This window comes from Protomyctophum parallelum (assembly GCF_964188405.1).
Source record: "Protomyctophum parallelum genome assembly, chromosome: 1".
Classification (NCBI taxonomy): Eukaryota; Metazoa; Chordata; class Actinopteri; order Myctophiformes; family Myctophidae; genus Protomyctophum; species Protomyctophum parallelum.
In genome coordinates, this window is record NC_139697.1 from 16433091 (window position 1) to 16453511 (window position 20421).

The 20421-nt window shown below is 49.1% G+C and overlaps 1 protein-coding gene across 1 annotated transcript in view; it reads right to left on the reverse strand.

The window, feature by feature from the left end:
• The window catches only part of gon4la (gon-4 like a), a 52700-nt gene that overhangs the window by 10346 nt on the left and 21933 nt on the right, over positions 1-20421 (reverse strand). The window contains exons 18-24 of the mRNA XM_083777605.1: positions 18502-18618; positions 15502-16193; positions 14646-15069; positions 13657-13734; positions 13000-13197; positions 11000-11143; positions 8113-8388 (exon numbers count right to left, since the gene is read on the reverse strand). Coding sequence (XP_083633731.1) covers positions 8113-8388; positions 11000-11143; positions 13000-13197; positions 13657-13734; positions 14646-15069; positions 15502-16193; positions 18502-18618 — 1929 coding nt within the window. The remainder of the gene's footprint in view (positions 1-8112; positions 8389-10999; positions 11144-12999; positions 13198-13656; positions 13735-14645; positions 15070-15501; positions 16194-18501; positions 18619-20421) is intronic.

Below are 20421 nucleotides of genomic sequence, written 5' to 3' on the forward strand. Positions count from 1 at the left end.
TCCCTCAGCGTCACGTCTCCATTCGAACAATTGTTCTCTTCTCAAGCAATCAAGAAGGGAATCTTGGTGAGCAGCCTTGCTCGCTGTTTATAGAACCTAGGTTACATACGTAACCCCTAGTTCTATTAATAACAGCTTCGCAAGGCTGCTCACTTATGGGAGACTTCATTAACTCCCTTATTGTCATCACGAAGTCTGGACCCCTAGGGCCCGTACCTTTATCTGTGAGCAAAGGACCACAGTACGTCCCTCAACAGGACTACTGCACCCCAACGGGAAGGCCAATCAGACCTAAGTCTGCAAATGTGCCTAAGAGGGGCCGACAGAACAACCGTCATAACGCCCTGGAGAAGACCAACGTCCCCCGCGGGGAACCAAGTCTCTCCACCTTAACTGGAGGCCACGCCCAGGACCGCATGCGCCACTGGCGCTGCCGTCACATCCAGTCTATAGAAGGTGGCAAAGGTGGAAGACGACGCCCAACTTGCAGCGGAACAAACATCCTGAACAGAGACCCCCCTACAGAGGGCCCAGGATGATGCCATACCTCTCGTGGAATGCGCTCTCAACCCTACGGGAGGCACCATATCCCTACCAGAGTAGGCCCGCTCTATAGCCTCCACGATCCACTGGGAAAGCCTAACCTTTGAGATAGGCAGTCCCACAGTCTTGGGATCCCAGGAGACAAACAGTTGTGTAGTCTTCCTCGTCACCTTAGTCCTGTCCAAATACAACCTCAATGCCCTTATCGGACAGAGGTTATGCCTCCTCCTATCCTCCTCAGAGGCAAAGGGGGGCGGACAGAACGCCGCCAAGTCCACCGGAACCGGGGCAGCTAGGCGGCTCTTAGGTAAAAATGCCGGATTGGTCTTAATGACCACCCTTGCATCCCCATTGAACCTCATGCATTCCGCACTTGTGGACAAAGCATGGATATCACTGACCCTTTTAGCGGTCACCAAAGCTAATAACAACGCTGTCTTCAGCGACAATAGCTTCATACCCAAACCCTCCAAGGGCTCAAACGGTGGCCGGGACAGAGAGTCCAAAACCAGAGCAAGGTCCCACGAGGGGACCAGAGACTTGGTCACCGGATGAAGGTGGCTAGCCCCCTTCATGAACTGGCGCACCAGCGGGAGCTGGCCCACCGTCTTGTCCTCAAACCCGATGTGGCAGGCTGAGATAGCAGCCAGATACACCTTGACAGTACTAAAGGCCCTGCCTTTGTCCAAGAGATCCTGGAGGAACGACAGAACGACCCTTACTGGTGCTTGAAATGGCACAACTTGAGCCGGTGAACACCAGTCCTCAAACAACCGCCACCTCATATCATAAGCATCCCTGGTCGACTGCGCCCTCGCACACTGAATAGTGTCGATGACGCTCTGGGGAAGACCCTCCGCGCCAAGATTCAACCTCTCACGGGCCAAGCCCAGAGGTCTAGATCTTCCGGCCGTGGGTGGAATATCTCGCCTCCCGCCTGGGTCAATAGGTCCCTGCGCAACGGAAGCTGCCAGGGCCGACCGTACAGGAGAGGGACTATGTCTGACCTCCAAGAGCCCCATCCTGGGGCCACCAGGATTACTGACAGGCGCTGTGTCCTCACCCTCTCCAGCGTGGGAAGGATGAGAGACAACGGGGGAAACGCATAAAGTAGGCCCTGGGGCCAACGATGCGCCAAGGCATCCAAACCTAGCGGAGCCGTCCCTGCTATGGAGAAGAACAGAGGACACTTGCTGTTCTCTTCCGACGCAAACAGATCCACCCATGGCTCGCCGAACCTCTCCCACAACTGTCTGGCCACTGTTTTGTGCAGTGACCAAGCCGCATAGAGGTATCGGCCCCTGGACAACAGATCCACTCCCGTGTTCTGGAGTCCCGGAATGTGGGAGGCTCTGACTGAAAGAAGGTGCTCGTCGCACCATAACGTCAGTCTGTGTGCTAGCGCATGCAGTTTGGTGGACCGTAGGCCCCCCTGCTTGTTGATATAGCACATCGTAGTTGTGTTGTCCGTCCTGACCAGGACATGGGAACCGCTGATGAAACGTTCGAAATGTTGTAATGCCAACATTACCGCCATCAGCTCCAGGTAATTTATGTGGGCAGACCTGATGCTGCCACTCCATACCCCCCTGGCCGTCCTGCCTTCGTGGGTGGCACCCCACCCAGACAGGCTGGCGTCCGTCGTGAGTACTTTCCGGGATACGACCATCCCCATACTCACGCCTTCCGAGAGGAATTGAGCGCCTCTCTACTGGCGTAATGCCTCGAAGCAACCCACCGACACGGTCACAAGATGATGACAACGGTGTTGTCTTACACCCAGTGACTGCATCCACCTCTGAAATGGTCTCATGTACAGTCTGCCTAGCCGAACAACGGATATTGCAGAGGCCATGAGACCCGCCAATCTCTGACAGGTTCGGAACGGGACCCTTTGCCCGTCCGAAACAGCGCCAGACACGACTGAAAAGAGCGGATCCTCTCGTCGGATAGACGCGCCGTGAAAGACACAGCGTTCAACGTCATGCCTATGTAATCTATCGATTGCGTCGGCACCAACACACTCTTGGCGTAATTTATGCTGAACACTTCACAAAAGTCCTTGGACTCAGTGACAGTCCGAACGGAAGGACCAGATATTCGTATATCTGTCCCTTGAAGCCGAACCGCAGGAACTTTCTGTGTGGTGGGTAGATGGGAATGTGGAAATACGCGTCTCTGAGATCGAGAGTTGTATACCAGTCCCCTCGACGCATCATGCGCAGCAGAGCCTTGCTCGTGAGCATTTTGAAGCGAAACGCTTTCAAATAGCCGTTCAGAGCCCGTAGGTCTAGAATGGGCCGCATGCCCCCCCCTTTCTTTTTCACGAGAAAGTAGCGGGAGTAAAACCCGGTGTTGCTCTGCTCCATGGGCACCACACGTATAGCCTTCTTCTCCAAGAGAGACGTTATCTCGCCCTGGAGAACCTCGGCTGCCTGACCACTCGCTTGCGAGAACGTTCCCACAAGTGGGAGGTCTTCTGGCAAACTGTAGTTTGTAACCCTTCGAGATGAACACCATAACGATTCCACTCCTGTAGACACAGTGCCAGAGGGGTTAAAGCCAGCTCTGGACCTTTTTGTGGTGGAGCGGCGCCCCCTTCGGTCAGAACCCGGGCCTGGGGCCTCTGTCCTGCAATATGGACCTGGGGCTCTGGGGCTGTGACCACGGCAGTTACACTTGTGTTTCGGCCGACAGCCCTGGGCCCTCTCGAGGGCCCGGGCTGCTGGCCCATCCCCTTGAGTTTCGAGTGACGATTCAAAAGACCGGTTTCCAGTAGAGAACACTGCTTTATTAAGAAAAGTGGTGGCACGGAAAAAACTGGAGAGACATTTATTTCCAAGAAACAAGTCCTCTTTCCGCCTACACCAAGCGCTTCCGGCATGAGGCCCGTGGCCACTATGCTGCGCTTCAGAGAAACTCGGGGAAGGGTGGGGGAGACAGTGTCCGATGTCTCCCCGTGGGGCAGGTCTGGTTATTTCGCCTTCCCGCCAGGTGGCCCTCTTGCCCTGGCCCCTTTGCGGGGGCCGCCGGCCGGAGAAGCCGAGGGGCGCCTGGGCCTGTCGGTCTTCTTGCGGCTGCGAGGTGGGCGGGAAGCTGAGGACGCCGCTGACGGAGCCCTCTGAGCAGCGGGGACCTTGAAGGCGCTCCTCCTGGACCTGGAACGATCGTCCCTGTCCATGGTGCGCCCGTAGGTCGGCCTGTAGGGCTGAGCCTGCTTGGGTCGTGCTCCAGACGCCGGGAGACAGGCGCCGATGACCTCCGTGTCATTCTTCGTCTGTCCGTCGCGGGAGCGCATCTCCTCGAGCATGGACGCGAAGAGTGTCGATGTGGAAACTTTCTGTTTCAGAGGGGTACGTCCCACTTTGGGGGACAGCTCCAGCCACCTGGCCCTCTCGAGGACCAGGAGTCTCGCCATGGTTCCGCCCACCATCTCCGTCTGGGCCTGAGTGAGACGGAGGAGCTCAAGGTGCAGGCGCCTCAATTCAGCCATGTGGTCGGGGGTAGGCTCGTCTCCCGCTTCCAACAGGACATGAGACGCGGACCCTTGCAGAAGGGTCGCGGCGTTCAGTGCTCTGGCCGCAGTTGAGGCGCACTTATAGGCAGCCTTATTAATTTTGGAGTCGTCCTTGTCCGAAGGCAAGGAGAAGTCCGGGTCCTCGTGGAAGACATTGGGGTTGACACCCATGAGCCATCCGGCAAAGGACTTGTCCATCGGCGGCATGGCCTCGAGGCCAAGCTGCCGTTGTCCCGCGCAGTCCAGCAGCTTCATGCCTCCGCCCAGGGAGGCGGAAGCCGAGTAAGGCTGTCCCCAGGATAGCATGAGGGATTTCAGGAACCCGTCATCGACGGGGATCTCAGCCTTGGCCTGGGACTTCGCTGGGTTGCCTTGAATCTTCTTGCGAAACTGTTCGCATAGGGTGTCCTTAGCCACCGGAGGTTCAAGACTGGCCGGCCAGACCAGACCACAGCGGATCGTGGCCTTCTTGAACAGATCGACTATGTCAGTGTTGTCATAGTGGAGCTGCGGTTCAGCCGGAGCCGTCGGAGCTGCAACGGTGTCGGCCGATGCAACTCCAGCAGCAACTGGCGCTGCAATGGGGGCGGCGACAACGGCCGCTTGAGCGGCCATGACGACCGGAGGTGGCTCTGCCACCTCGGCGTCGCCCTCGTCGCTGCTCTCTTCATCATCCTCCCCCTCATCGGAGGTGTAGGAGGATGCTGAGTCCTGAGGTGAGGACTCCCCAGAGTCCATCTCAGCGTTGTCCACTCTTGGAGCCTGCACCACGTCTGCGTTGTCATCCGCGAGAATGACAACGTCAGGGGCGTCGGGGAGTGGAGCGTCCATGTCGGCGGACCACTGCCTGGCTCCTTGTCTCAGAGCGTTGTTGTAGGCCCTCCGTGCAATAGATGTTGCAGCGGCGTGGGCCGCGTCTGCTAGGGCGCGACGGCGTCGACGACGGGCCTTGGTCGGAGACTCAGACATCTTAGAAGCTAAGATGCACGTGGAAGCAAAAACGAGGCAAGAGGGGCCGAGTTAGCAGGCAGCCACGAAATTCGTGAACAAAACAAGCTCGCCGGTTTAAGAACCCGGGTTACGTACGTAACCTCCAATTCTAATAACCAGTCCTACAAGGCTGCGTGCCTGTAGGCGCCGAGTTGGTAGGTTGTCACGTTACAGTGATGCAGTGGGTGTTGCCACTCACTGCATAAGACGCCACGTGCGTGTGGAAGCTGAGAATAGAGCTATTGTTAGCTTCTATCAGAGACGTCACACAGCGTGGAAACCAAACAGTATTATCACTAAGTGCTGTTCAGGTTAGTAGGCAGCCACGTAAGTGGAAGCTAGGACAGGGCTATCTCTAGCTGCTGCAAATGGATCGTCACTTTTTTCTTGTAAAGCCAAGAAATACGTGGACAAACAAGCCACGAACAAGGCTCGCTGGTTTAAGAACCCGGGTTACGTACGTAACCTCAAATTCCAATAACCAGTTCTACAAGGCTGTGTGCCTGTAGGCGCCGAGTTGGTAGGTCGTCACGTTATAGTGATGCAGTGGGTGTTGCCACCCACCGCATAGGACGCCAGTGCGTGTGGAAGCTGAGAATAGAGCTATTGTTAGCTTCTATCAGAGACATCACACATCAGAGACATCACACAAAGTGGTGGCCAAACAGAAATATTACTATATCCTGCCTAGGTTACCACTCCGTCGCGGGCTTGAAAAGCCGCGAGACGTACGTGTGTCGGCAAGGGCGTGCTATTAATAGCCGCCGCTAACGCCGCCGCACGTGTGGAGGCTAACAAAGGGTTGCACCGCTTCTAGCTCTTCACACGCACACACGTTCGAGGGCCACGCGGTCGCGGGCTTATGAAAGCCACGGGACGTATGTGTGGAAGCTGAAAGAAAGCTAAGATAGCTTTATCAGACCGTCACACAGCGTGGAAGCTTAAACAGAATAAAATTATGCTGCTCAAATCACCGTCGCGGGCTTGGAAGAGCCGCGAGACGTAGTGTGTGGCTGGAGCGGGCTGTTAGTAAACACCGCTATGTAGTAGCCGCCGCTAACGCCGCCGCACGTGTGGAGGCTAACAAAGGGTTGCACCGCTTCTAGCTCTTCACACGCACACACGTTCGAGGGCCACGCGGTCGCGGGCTTATGAAAGCCACGGGACGTATGTGTGGAAGCTGAAAGAAAGCTAAGATAGCTTTATCAGACCGTCACCCAGCGTGAAAGCTCAAACAGAATAAAATGATGCTGCTCAAATCACCGTCGGGGGCTTGGAGGAGCCGCGGACGTAGTGTGTGGCTGGAGCGGGCTGTTAGTAGCTACCGCTAAAGCCGCCACACGTGTGGAAGCCAAGGAAGGGTTGCGTAACGCTCCCGGCTTCTCACACGTTCGAGACAGAATAATTTATTAGTGTGTGGCTGGAGCGGGCTGTTAGTAGCCACCGCTAAGCCGCCACACGTGTGGAAACCAAGGAAGGGTTGTGTAACGCTCCTGGCTCATCACACGTTCAAGACCTTTAGGTCCGCGAAGGTTTGTGTGGAAGCAGAAACCTGGCTGTTGCTAGCCACGGTACAGACCGTCACACAGGTAATAAGGAAACCAGCTAGGGCCGCGAGCCACTAACGGACTGAATTACCTCCAAGTTAATGTTAACTTAGTTAAAGAAAGTGGACTCACCGACTTTCTTCCTCTTGAAGCCTCTGGGATAAGCAGTTTCCGCGGTACCGAGAAGGCTTCTCGTCCTTGTGGAAATAAATCAGATACTCATCCGTGAGGGAGACTTCGTAGCGCCGTGTTATACACGTGAGAAGAGAAAAACGAATGGAGACGTGACGCTGAGGGACGCTTATAAGTGCACCCGGCGGGCGGGGTCTTCAACGTCATCACGTCTAAAGTCCCAGCCTAAAGTCTGTGAGTTTATTTGTAGTGCTTCTGTGTTTACGCCAGGGGGCGTCAACTCCCATAAGTGAGCAGCCTTGCGAAGCTGTTATTAATAGAACCACGTTATCTAACCAGCTAATGCGAAGCTAACGTTAGTTCCCCTCTCGTTGTTGTTGCGCACAGCCATGCTTTTATCCACACTTCCATCCGTTCGCCTTTTAAATCTAAATGTCCCATCAACGCACGGGTCCAAGGCGCAACGTGATCTTATCTGGTTCTTGGGGTTTCATTAACACGGACTGCACTGCTGCAGCACTGCTGCCTGCTCCTGCTGTTACGTCTCCAGACTCTCCACCAGTATCTACAGAACTCGCCGCGCATACGGCGCAGTCATACACAGGAGGAGAGGAGAGGAAACCAAAGAGTCAAAAAAGGAGGGGAGGAGACCTGTCTGGCCCCCGGGCTGCAGCCCACCCTAGCCCAACGGTAAGTCCGGCTCTGGTTCTGCAACTTGGAAACCTAATGATCTACATTGCCATAGCACCCGTTTTAACTGTCAGCCGGTGTCCCACATGGAGATATGTGTATGTGCCTGTGTGTGTGTGAAGACTGCAAACTGAAAAGTGTACGTGGCAATCAATTGGGTCCACTGGCAGAGCCTCAATTGGCTGAGGCAGAGTTTGGAAATTGCACAGGTGAAAGGAGTTGGCCTCATTAGGCCCACTGGCAGAGCCTGGCCCAGGTGAAAGGAGTTGGCCTCATTAGGCCCACTGGCAGAGCCTGACCAGAGCCTTTTGTGGTGGTTCTGGAGAACCGTGGGTCCGACCGACTCGATACCTGGCACTGCACTCCCTGTGGGGGTCTCTCTCTCTCTCTCTCATTAGCAGGCAACAGAGCAGCACTATCCCTCTCTCTGTTTCTGGCGCCCCCTACTGGTACTAATAAGTAATATACTGGTGCTCAGATACACATAGGTGTGTGTACACACAGACATTGCTGGTTGTAGGAGTGGTTGCACCACTCAAAAATCTTATCCAATGATAACAAAATATTCCGTTTTGGTTCTACATAAGAGGCTAAATCTAGGCTAAATCAAATGGTGGTCCGTGGCTCAAATCCAATGCATGATGGGCCTTGATATGAAAATGGTTGAAAACCACTGCCCTAAATTAAACACACCTTCGCTACAAGCTCCCTGTTCTCCTCCTCCTCTTCTCCCCTCTTTAAAACTACTCCTCCCTTCCTCCTATTGGTTTTGGAACGCTGGCGTCTCGTTGTTCTCTTCCTGGTTCGATTCCGAGCATTCTGGGAAACAGAATGCCCTGTTGCCTCTGTTGTGGCCTCGGGTTGGGTCGGCGTCACGGCCGGTCGCAACGGCCGGTCGCCATGGAGGTCTTTGAAGAATACCCAGAATTCCTCCTGGAGGTGGGCGTGGTCTTTGAGGAGGGAGGAGATCTGAGTAAAAAAAGAATAGTACAATTATTGATGACCACGGCAGAGAACTAGTTCCAGGCAATGAAAGAGGAAGAGAAGATGACCGACTTTAAAATGAGACTTCCTTGATTCTGATGGAAACCACAGCACAATAAAATAATGCTATGTCTGGACTATGGACTATGAATTGCCCTGGACCACCAGTGGTCCAAAGTCTGTAACTCGTAAACTGAAAGTGTGCAAATTAGCCTTACTGGTACATGTGGTTACATTAATACATTTGTATACTCTCCAGCTGTACTGATTTTGCACTTAATTTTTTTTATATATATATATATATATATATATATATATATATACTAGAATTTCGCGGCCGCTCATCCCAGAGTTACTTTGCCGCGCACTATGGGAAGAAGGAAATTGCGGGAGTTGACTCCACATGTAGTAACGGATGGGTTATTAGTTATTATTATGTGTCCTTATTAGTGTAGTGTAGTGTAGTCAACTCGTTATGGCTCATACACACTGCCCGGTATTTGCTCCGATTATGCTGTCGGGGAGCATTTTTGGCGCTGGCCGACAAAACCCCTGATCTGACGTTAAGCGGTGCCCAAAAGTTATAGATCACAAAGACTTTGCAGGTAGAGCACATGACATGGCCCTAAAAAATTATATAATTTTAATATAAAAAACTTTTTTTGCATCTGCCGCTTGAGATGACCTGAGATGACTTGATTGATTGACATAAAAAAGGGCCTGTCAGCTCAAACACACAATGCAATAGTTGTTGTTGCGTACAATCATCAGTAGCAAAGTCAAATACCAAAAATAAAAACCCTACCATTTCCATTTCCCCCCCCTCTACTTCCCATTCCATGTGCGTTTGTCTTATAATTTCTCTGGCCTCTGTACTACTGCCACCTACCGTCCATTCATTGTATTACACAGTGGGTGAAAAAAACACACCCCTTAAGACTAAACCCGACCCATCAGAGGTGTGGCTTCCAGAGGTACCTTTGACATGACATTTTGTGTGTGTGTGTGTGTGTGTGTGTGTGTGTGTGTGTGTGTGTGTGTGTGTGTGTATGTGTGTGTGTGTGTGTTTCGATGTGCAGGGCGTTGCTGAAAATGAGCACCTGTGCTCAGGTACTTCCCTGGGTAAAAAAAAAAAAAAAAAAAAAAGGTACCTTTCAAAACCTATAGAAGTCAGCCTGGTATAGACGAAGGGGACACCACTGTATGTAGCCTCAATTACATTTTGTAACTATTTTCTGCAATGGGTATTTGGTGGGTATATGATCTGGTCGTTTTGAAAGTAGCTCTGAAGTAAAAAAAAGTGTGGGCAGCCCTGGTATAGATGAATATATATATATATTCATTCCGTGGGTAAATCCCTGTAGGCTACCCACATATTGGTAGCCTATATTAGCCCAATATTGGCGTTATGCATTTCACTTGAATAATGTTGTGTGCGCACGTGCGGAGAAAGACAGTTATTTAATGAAACTGAAGATTATAACGTCCTGTATTGGTAGCCTATATTAGCCCAATATTGCCGTTACGCATTTCACTTGAATAATGTTGTGTGCACACGTGCGGAGAAAGACAGTTATTTAATTAAACTCAAGATTATAACGTCCTGTCTCGCTGCCGCCGTGTATAGGCTGCACGGCTATTCCTGTGTGTGTGTGTGTGTGTGTGTGTGTGCGCGCGTGGCGAGAGAGATCGTGGCTTCCAGGCGTGCGTGTGCGTGTGTGTGTGTGCGCAATCAAATGTACTCGGCAGTATGGCTGGCAGGCGAAATGGCGAATTCGAACGGTGTAATTGTAATAGTTTGGAACAAACCAAAAACTGTGAAAGAACAATGTTGATGTAACTAAGAGATTTGCTGAGAGAGCGATATTTTATATACAGAGATTTAGAAGGAATAAGCAAAATCGTGAGGCGAAAATTCCTCTCCTTCCTCGTTTTTTTCTCTTGCGGAGTCCGGACAGTGGACAGGACTGTCAGGGAGACTCGGAGATCAGAGCAGCACAGGCTGAGAGCTATTAGCCAATTAAAAGACGAAGTAGTAGTTGCCAGGTTCGCAAATTGTAAGCGAGTCGTAGTGTGTGTTGAATGGCATTTGTGGGCTTGTGAATGAATTTTCTCACATGTAATTTGTGCTCACTTGCATAGACCTGGCGAATTTAGCGTGGTGAAAGGGCAACAGTGTTCCGGGGGTGTGGGTGCTTGGGGCGATAATGTTTGTAGTAAACAAATGCATTGCCGCCGTGAGTGTGGACGGGAGGCATCTTTGGTGGCAGTGGAATGAGCATTTTTTGGCGGGTGGTGTCGAGTGTTGGCGTTGGGCGCGATAGGAGGAGATAGGTCCCGAACACTGCGAAGGTAAGTGTGTGACATCACTGCCGTGTGAGTGTGTGTGGGTGTAGTGTGTAAGATGGTGTTGTGGGTGTTGCAATAGTGACGTAGCTGTTGTGGCTTTGGGTTTCTTGCCATGTGTTGGGTATAAGTTCTCACGTGTTAATATAGATAGATATAGATATATATATATATATATATATATATATATATATATATATATTTATATATATATAATATATATATAATAGAAGTAAAGTAGTTGTAATACCTTGCTGATGTTAGACGGGTCGGGGGCAGAGCTTCCCTGCAGAACAGACACCACTTCCTGGTAGTGGGAGGAGTCTAGGCCCAGGCTCTGTTCCAGGTGCCCTAGAAACGTCCTGCTGCGTTCAAACAGACGCTGCTCCGCCACCTAGAGGACGAACGGCAGAACAGCAGGACAGACTCAAGCCAACAACACTTCTGCATGAGACGTGCCGTGCCAACAACAACGCATCTGAAACACATTCAAAGTTGCGCCAACGTATACGAGACACATAGATGTAGGGGTGCACCGATGTGGAAATTATTGGCCGATACCGATACCGATGTTAAAAAAAACTATCTAGCCGATAGCCGATGTTTGTATACCGGTATATATATATACCGTATTGTTCCAAATGGTAGCCCGGGCTGTTAATATGCAAAATCGACTTGGACCCCGGGCGTTTATATGGAACTAGGCCAGTTATACTCAAATAGCTGAACATGTGGGCCACATTATGAAAATGGCAAGGGGCCAGTGGTCGGTTGATAAAATGACAACATTAATGTTACTTTTTTATTTGCCTTATTTCCACATGACGTATGAATAGAGTGCAATGTTCATTCTTTTATGGCTTGCCCATTTTCTCTCTTTTGAATAATTCTGTGCAATTAGCACATTCAACACAAACAACTGTTTCCATAAAACAAACTAACATAGGCTACTTCTCTATAAGCAGAATCATGAATAGGCCTATTTAATTTATGCAAAAGGAGAAGAGAGAGAGCAATGTGTTTGTGGCTCAAACTTTGTCTAATTCAATATACAAAAATAATCCCAAAATCGCTTATAAACAGATTTGGCAACACTGGCAAGAAAGGACCAGTGTTGCTTCTTTTTGGCTTATTTTGTATAGACCTAGGTTGCTTGTTTCTGCCATAGAGCTATACTGGCAACACTTATGGTCGCGTCTGTGTCAGTTCCAGCACCGTGACTGGGAGATGGGACTGTGGATAGTCTGGATAGAACTTTCTGTTAAATCCATATAAAAGTAGGCCTACCACACAACTGAAAAGTATCGCGACTGTGACCGCAAGTTAGAAACTTGTGTGGTTATAACGAGGCACAGCTGTTTACAATGCGAAAATTAACAGCGGGGGCTTTTTTATTTATTTTTATTTTGGGGTATCGCACTTTGATTGTTTTGGGGTCTCACGCTTTGTTTTGGGGTCTCACACTTTGTTTGTTCTGGGGTCTCGCACTTTGTTTTGGGGTCTCGCACTTTGTTTGTTCTGGGGTCTCGCACTTTGTTTTGGGGTCTCGCACTTTGTTTGTTCTGGGGTCTCGCACTTTGTTTTGGGGTCTCGCACTTTGATTGTTTTGGGGTCTCGCACTTTGATTTGGGGTCTCGCACTTTGATTGTTTTGGGGTCTCGCACTTTGTTTTGGGGTCTCGCACTTTGATTGTTTTGGGGTCTCGCACTTTGATTGTTTTGGGGTCTCGCACTTTGATTGTTTTGGGGTCTCGCACTTTGATTGTTTTGGGGTCTCGCACTTTGATTGTTCTGGGGTCTCGCACTTTGATTGTTCTGGGGTCTCGCACTTTGATTGTTTTGGGGTCTCGCACTCTCCATATAAAACAGCAAAGTCCTGTTGCGTTCTCAATTTTGATCGACGCTTTACACAAGAACACACATTTTGGCTGCCAAATAGACCAGTCACCCACGTACAAGAAGAAGATCCCCTTCACGCGAGCAACCCTGCGCAACACCCCTCCCTCCCTGCTGATAGGTGCCAACCCTGAGCACGCAGGAATACATGCAGTGACCGCCCCGCCCAGCTTCACTCCGCCAAACATGCCCCGATTGTGTTTGTGTAGATGCTTAACAACGCCCGTTACACCACAGTGGATTCGAACCCACAACTTCCGCAGTGGTGGGTAGGGAATTTCTGAAATTCTTCTATAGTTGTGGGGACATTTGGTCCTCATGGTACACGCGCGCGCGCGCACGCACACACACGTACCAGTCCACAGTCCTGAGCTTGTGTGGGTGTGAGGAAGGCTGCGTAGTCTCTGAGGACTTGAGGCCATCGGTCCAAAATAGCCGCCAGTCTGCCATAGAGCTCTACTGGGCATGCCCAGTCGCCATCACGCTCAAACTGCTCCAACGCACATAACAAACGCTCCGCTCTGTCTGGGGCGAGCGACACACACTGACACAACTAGAGAGAGGGGGAGGGAGAGAGAGAGAGATCAGTGATAGGAGTATTCAGATTTTGTACTTTAAAGTAATTCATCACAATATAAAAATCACACCTGTGTGGGGCTCAAAAATATTAAAGTCTAAGTCTAACTGTCTAAGTTTTCAAAAATATTTAAACGTTTTTCCCCCCAAAAAATAGTTAATAGCTTGTTTCAGGTGACTAGACCTGGATTGTGGTGAGCTTATTTTTATTTCACGATACGCGTCCCGCGCATCACTGGCTCCCTGTCTGAAAGGACCATATATATATATATATATATATATATATATATATATATATATATATATGCATGCAATAAGATCTAAACATTTTGACTGTTAACTCTCAGCACACAGTTCAATGTTTTGCTTTACAAAGAGAGACAGACAGGAAGACAGACGGATAAGACCGACAGATAGGCAGGTTCTTAGTTCTTACTCTGTTGGTATAATCCTGAGCGAAGGCTAAAACGTCGGTCTCTCTCTGATCCTCACTTTGATCACACCACAGGCTGCCCTGCACGCACACACACACACACACACACACACACACACACACACACACACACACACACACACACACACACAGGAATTGAAGCAAAGACAAATGTCACAACTGAAGTTTTTTTGTTTGGCCGTCCCAATCAGTGATTTGTGCAACACAGTGTGCTGTGTTTCCTAAATAATTAACACATAAAGCGACAAACTCGTAAATTACGTAATCTGCTTTTGTATGGCCGAAATGACGTAAATTGATGTTTCATACATGTTTTGATCCGATCGAGTCGATAGCCTACTCACATTAACATGGAGTGTGTCACTGGTGGCGAGTGTGACACTGGAACGTGCCATGTTAGATTGTGTGTGCATCTACGTGTGTTCAATCATCAATGTGCTGCTTTCAATCGCTTGCATCTCCAATTCGGCGCCCGGGGTTGCGTTTCTGGTCAAAACAAGCTTTATTCAACGGCCGATAGTAATAGTCGTGGTCAGGTTTTTTTCTGCACCCAGCGAGAGATCAGCAACCGGTCAAGACAACACACACACACCATTATTGTAACATCCGGTTACTGGCATTTTGCTCTTCAAAATAAGGGTTGAAAGAGAGAAAACCTTGGCAATAAGAGTTACTGCTACATACAACCAACCAATCACTGCTGTTACTGCTACATACAGCCAACCAATCACTGCTGTTACTGCTACATACAGCCAACCAATCACGGCTTTAACCTTTGATTTGACAAAATAGCCCAGAGACCATTCACCACTATGCCGCCAGGATTCATTAAGTAATTTGCTGTAATTCACGCCAGGATTTCCCCCGTTTTACCCTTATTTTGAAGAGCCAAAAGGCTCATCTACAGCCATGGCGGGGAGCATGACACTGTTTCTTAATTTCTGTACATCTAGTGTGTTAAGTAGTCTCACCACTTTCTCCTCGGGGTCACCGAGGTCGTCGTCGGGAGCGACACTTCCTGCGTGTGACGGTGAGGAGTCTGACAGAACCAGGCGGAAAGGTAACTCCAGGTGTGTCCAGTCATCCTCTTCTAGCTCCTCATCTCCTCTCTCCTCATCGCCTAGCTCCTCATCTCCTCTCTCCTCATTGCCTAGCTCCTCGTCTCCTATTTCCTCAAGTCCTCTGTCTTCCGCTTGTTCCTCACCTCCTCTCTCGCCATCTCCTTTTTCACCTCCTCTCTCGTCCCTTGCTCTCTCCTCCTCATCTCCTCTCTCCTCTCTCCTCCCTCCGCCAGACTGCGGCATGTGACGAGGAGGAGGAGGCGATCCGCATCGCAACGGTCTCCCGGGCAACAGTCCCAACCTGGCGAAGGTTCCATATCTCTGACCGATAGACGACAGCATCACGGCCGGCGGGGGAGGAGGGGATGCAGAGGAGTGACCGATAGACGACAGCCTCACGGCCGACGGGGGAGGAGGGGATGCAGAGGAGTGACCGATAGACGACAGCCTCACGGCCGACGGGGGAGGAGGGGATGCAGAGGAGTGACCGATAGATGACAGCATCACGGCCGGCGGGGGAGGAGGGGATGCAGAGGAGTGACCGATAGACGACAGCATCAAGGCCGGCGGGGGAGGAGGGGATGCAGAGGAGTGACCGATAGATGACAGCATCACGGCCGGCGGGGGAGGAGGGGATGCAGAGGAGTGACCGATAGATGACAGCATCAAGGCCGGCGGGGGAGGAGGGGATGCAGAGGAGTGACCGATAGATGACAGCATCAAGGCCGGCGGGGGAGGAGGGGATGCAGAGGAGTGACCGATAGATGACAGCATCACGGCCGGCGGGGGAGGAGGGGATGCAGAGGAGAAGACAAGTCCCGAGGTGCCCGGCGACGGGAGAGTCCGACAGCCGGGGGCGGGGCTAAACGGGGAGCGGGGCGAAGAGGACAGAGGGAAGACGGAGGGTGAGACAGGTGGAGGAATGGTGGGTGAGACAGGTGGAGGGATGGAGAGTGAGACAGGTAGAGGGATGGAGAGTGAGACAGGTAGAGGGATGGAGAGTGGGACAGGTGGAGGTTTGGAGAGTGAGACAGATTGAGGGAAGGAGAGTGAGACAGGTGGAGGGATGGAGAGTGAGACAGGTGGAGGGAATGAGAGTGAGACAGGTGGAGGGATGGAGAGTGAGACAGGTGGAGGGATGGAGAGTGAGACAGGTGGAGGGATGGAGAGTGAGACAGGTGGACGGGTGGAGGGAGGGGAGGAGGAGGAGGGAGGCGGTATGGAGGGAAGGGGCGTTTCCACGGCCACAAAACCGATCCGCCGGAAGTCCATGTCCGGGGGGAGGCGGGACGGGTAGCGCAGACTAGTACCGCTGCCGCTCAGGCTCTGCCCCTTCGATGACCTCATCAGTGCCCGCTGACACGGGCGCTTCCGACGGGCTCCGCGAGCGGCGCTTATGGGAGTGCCACCGCCGTCGGCATGGTGTTTGAGTGACTCGTGGATGAATGGAATACTCCACTGATCATTAGCAGAAAAAAGAAAAAAGACAGAAAATATGTATTTAATCAAACAAACATTGTTGCCGGGCAGGAACTTCATATCACCATATTTGGACTTTTTTTGTTTTGTTTTTTGAGGGACGCTAGCCCCTCCTATAAACAGATATAGTGTGGATTCTGTCTGAACACAAACATTACATGCCATTGACAATGGATGGAGAACTTACGTCATATGTGTTTGAGCAAATCGGCATATGTCGGTGGGAACTCTCGGCCAATAAGGGACCACTATTCTTGATGATGATGTACGATGATTAGAGCGCCCCTTATTTCACACGGGTGTGATTTTATTTCCTATAGATTAATGCACTACTTTATAGTACTACAGTGTAACGCAAACGTAGAGAACATCTACAAGCTTACAACACATGCACAACAACAAAGTTTAATACAGTGGTTATTCATTTACTTCATAAAAAAAACTATTAGAATTGTTTTGTTGATATATAACAATCCTATTCAGCCATTGGTTATTGCTTTGCCTCATTTGCATCTCAATGTTTTACCTTCTATTGTTTGTTTCATGCCCTTGTTTTAACATGATTGTTTTACCTTGTTGTAACATTGTTTCGAAAGGTGCTCTATAAATAAAATGTACTTACTTACTTACTATGTATATATATATATATATATATATATTAATGCTGGGCCGTTATCGGCGTTAACGTGCTGCGTTAACGCGAGAATATTATCGCGCATCAAAAAAAATTCGCCATTAATCTATTCTCAAAGTTGGGTCTGGGAGCTGGGTCTGCATTGACTGCATAAAGCGAGCAAACTGGGAATTTCACTTTGATAGTTTTACCTGGCGGAATTACTCTGTGGGAGGGAGAAGATCTAACCTAACAGGGACAAGGTGAAATAAATTACTCTGAGAGCGGGGCGGTAACAAATCCTAACCTAACCGGACATGGGTGAAATTAATGAACAGTGCGGCGTGCCACATCAAACGTCAGCATGCAGGACTCTGTGAACCCGGGTTTGCTTCAGGGGAAATTTCTTTACAAGAAGCTTCCCAATGGAAACCTCGACAAGAACAAGGTGGTTTGCACCTTGTGCAAAGCAGAAATGGCTTACTGTAGGAGTTCTTCAAGTCTGAAGTATCACCTAACGCACAAGCATCCCTTTGCGTTGGTTGATGATAGCGAAGCTGCCGGCGGGCCAAGCACTAATATGGCTCCGGGGAAAAGTGTTCGTCAAACTACAATGTTGGAGTGCAACCGTGGCAAGCCCGTCAGTGGTGGTCAGAGCACACTGCTGTTTATGGTAAGATGGCCCACATTGCCCAGAAGTACTTGGGGACTCCTGCCACAACTGTCCCATGCGAGAGACTGTTCTCTTTAGCAGGCCACATTGTACAGAAAAAAATATCTAGTTTGTCACCAGACAATGTGAACAAGCTGGTGTGTCTGAGTGACTGGTGGAAGAAGGAGAGGTAGAGGTTGGACTCAAATCATGTCACAAAGCTACTGACTTTAAACAGTTCTTCATCACCTCTAGGTTTACAGTTTAATTAATGTCATATCCCAGAAAAGGGGGTTGTTCTTGCACCCACTGTTTCAAATTGCCTGTATGGTAACGTGTTTATGGTTATTTGTGTTTAACTGAATAAACAATGTATAACACACGTACATCGTATTGAACATTATTATATTTTCATTACCAATTATGATAGGGCTCCTGGTCTAATGGGCCACGTGGCCCGTTCAAGGATTTACTTCTGGTCATTATTTAGGTAGCGCACACATATTTTCAATGGTTTCGGCAGAGTTCAAATGAGCCATTTTAATCTAGATTAATCTAGATTAACTCCAGAATTGCAGTGAGATTAATCTAGATTAAAAAAATTAATCTATGCCCACCACTAATATATATATATATATATATATATATATATATATATATATAATTTATATAATTTATATAATATGAATAGATATCCTTATCTAACTACATCAATAGAATCAAATAGTAGAATAAAAATCACAGCCATGTGAAGTGAGGGGCACTCTTATCATTATCATCATGAACAACTGAATTATGTGATTGGTTAGCCGATTTGCTCGTCTACATATGACGTCAAATTTCCCGTCATTGTCAATGGCATTTAATGTTTGTGTTGCCACAAATTTACGTCATATTTGGCGGACATTTGACCTAATTTCTCGTTTCATTGTCGATGGCAAATATGAGACGTGTGTGGACAAAAGCTGTATATAGGAGGGGCTAGCGCCCCTCAAAAATAGAATAATAGAAGGTGTTGTTACAGTCAGCCAGTGAGGTAATGTGTTGACGTCTTTCTCCAGAGGGGGGCGTTGATCTGCAGGCTTCACTCTGCCACATGCTAACGGCATCGAACCCACCACACCTTGGCGACGGTACATCTAGACGATATGTGCACACACACACACACACACACACACACACACACACACACACACACACACACACACACACACACACACACACACACACACACACACACACACACAAGGACCCCCATGCAAAAACTGTGTCAGAATGTTCAACATTTAAAAACAAAAGTTTTCATGATTTTTGGAAACGCTGTACTGTGGGCACCTTATGACGCTGTAGATCGGCGATTTTCAAAAGGCCTCCTCCTGGTGGGCCTATAGAGCACCGAAGTCTGACGTCACTTTCAGTAGAAGGCGCCAGTACACAGGTTCATGTATTTTTTTAATTGCATTGAAATCCCCATAGGGGGATTTTAGATCGCTTCATATAAGAACTGTGTTTGAAAAATAAACCGATCATCTCGGCCTTTCTGTCAGGGGGGTGGCTGTGCGTCGTTAATGATGTCCATTCATATTTGATACAGCCAGTTTCTGGAGAAAATGGAATTAATGTGGCCGCAAAAGCCTTGAAACAACATATGAAGGCAATGTCGCTGCTAATATACGTCACGCCCAGCTGTCAACACATTGCGTTCCTGAGATTCCTCGTTGACGTAAGCTCAGCTGGTGCTGCCTCAGTCCTCTGCTGTACAGCTTGTTTACGTTTGATTGTGTCGCCAGATACGAGAATAACATCATAATTAAATTTGCGGATGATACCACAGTGATCGGACTAATAACCGACGGTGATGAGAGGGCCTATAGGAGGGAGATAGAGGATCTAACTCTATGGTGCGATAACAACAACCTCTCACTTAACACCAATAAGACCAAAGAAATCATTGTAGACTTTAGGAAGTCCAAAGGCATCCACACCCCCATTTCCATCAAAGGGTCATCTGTCGACATAGTTGATAACTTTAAATTCCTGGGCATACACATCACAGACACATTCACATGGTCACTCAACAACGAGTACATCCTCAAGAAGGCGCAGCAGCGACTGTACTTTCTGAGACGCCTTAAAAAATTTGGCTTAAGTACAAAAGGACTAGTGAACTTTTATCGCTGTATAATTGAAAGTGTCTTAACTGGCTGTATCACAGTGTGGTACGGTAACACGACCGCTCAGGATTGCAAGAGGTTGCAGAGGACCATTAAAACAGCAGCTAAAATCATCGGCACTACAGAATTACCCAGTATCCATAACATCTACACCACTCGCTGTATGAAAAAAGCCCATAACATCATGGAAGACACCAGCCACCCCGCAAATACCCTGTTCAAACTACTCCCCTCCAAAAAACGCTACCAGAGCATCAAATCTCGTACCACCCGTCTCAGTAACAGTTTTTACCCCCAGGCAGTCAGGCTGCTGAACAGCTGACCTTGAACTGTATTGCACTTCACTTCACTTGCACTTTTCTTTTCCTGTTTTTTTTTTTTTTTTTTTTGTCTTTTCTTGCACTATAGATGTTTGTTTATGTCCTGTGTATGTAAGACGGAGAGTGCTCTGAGCAAAATAAAATTCATTGTATGTATACTCTGTATCTATACAAATGACAAATAAACCTGAACCTGAACCTGAACCTGCTGACTCGACTCGTACTAACCACGAAACATTAAATATCAATAAAATTAAATTAAAAATAAACGTAATTAACATTCAGTTTCTGTTGTGCCGCGACGGGCAGATGCAGCCACCCGCCTACCCGGAAATGTAGTCTCTGGGTTGTTTGACTCGTTTCTAACGCTTATTTCGGTTTATTTTTCAAACGCAGTTCTTATATGAAGAGATCTAAAATCCCCCTATGGGGATTTCATTGCAAATAA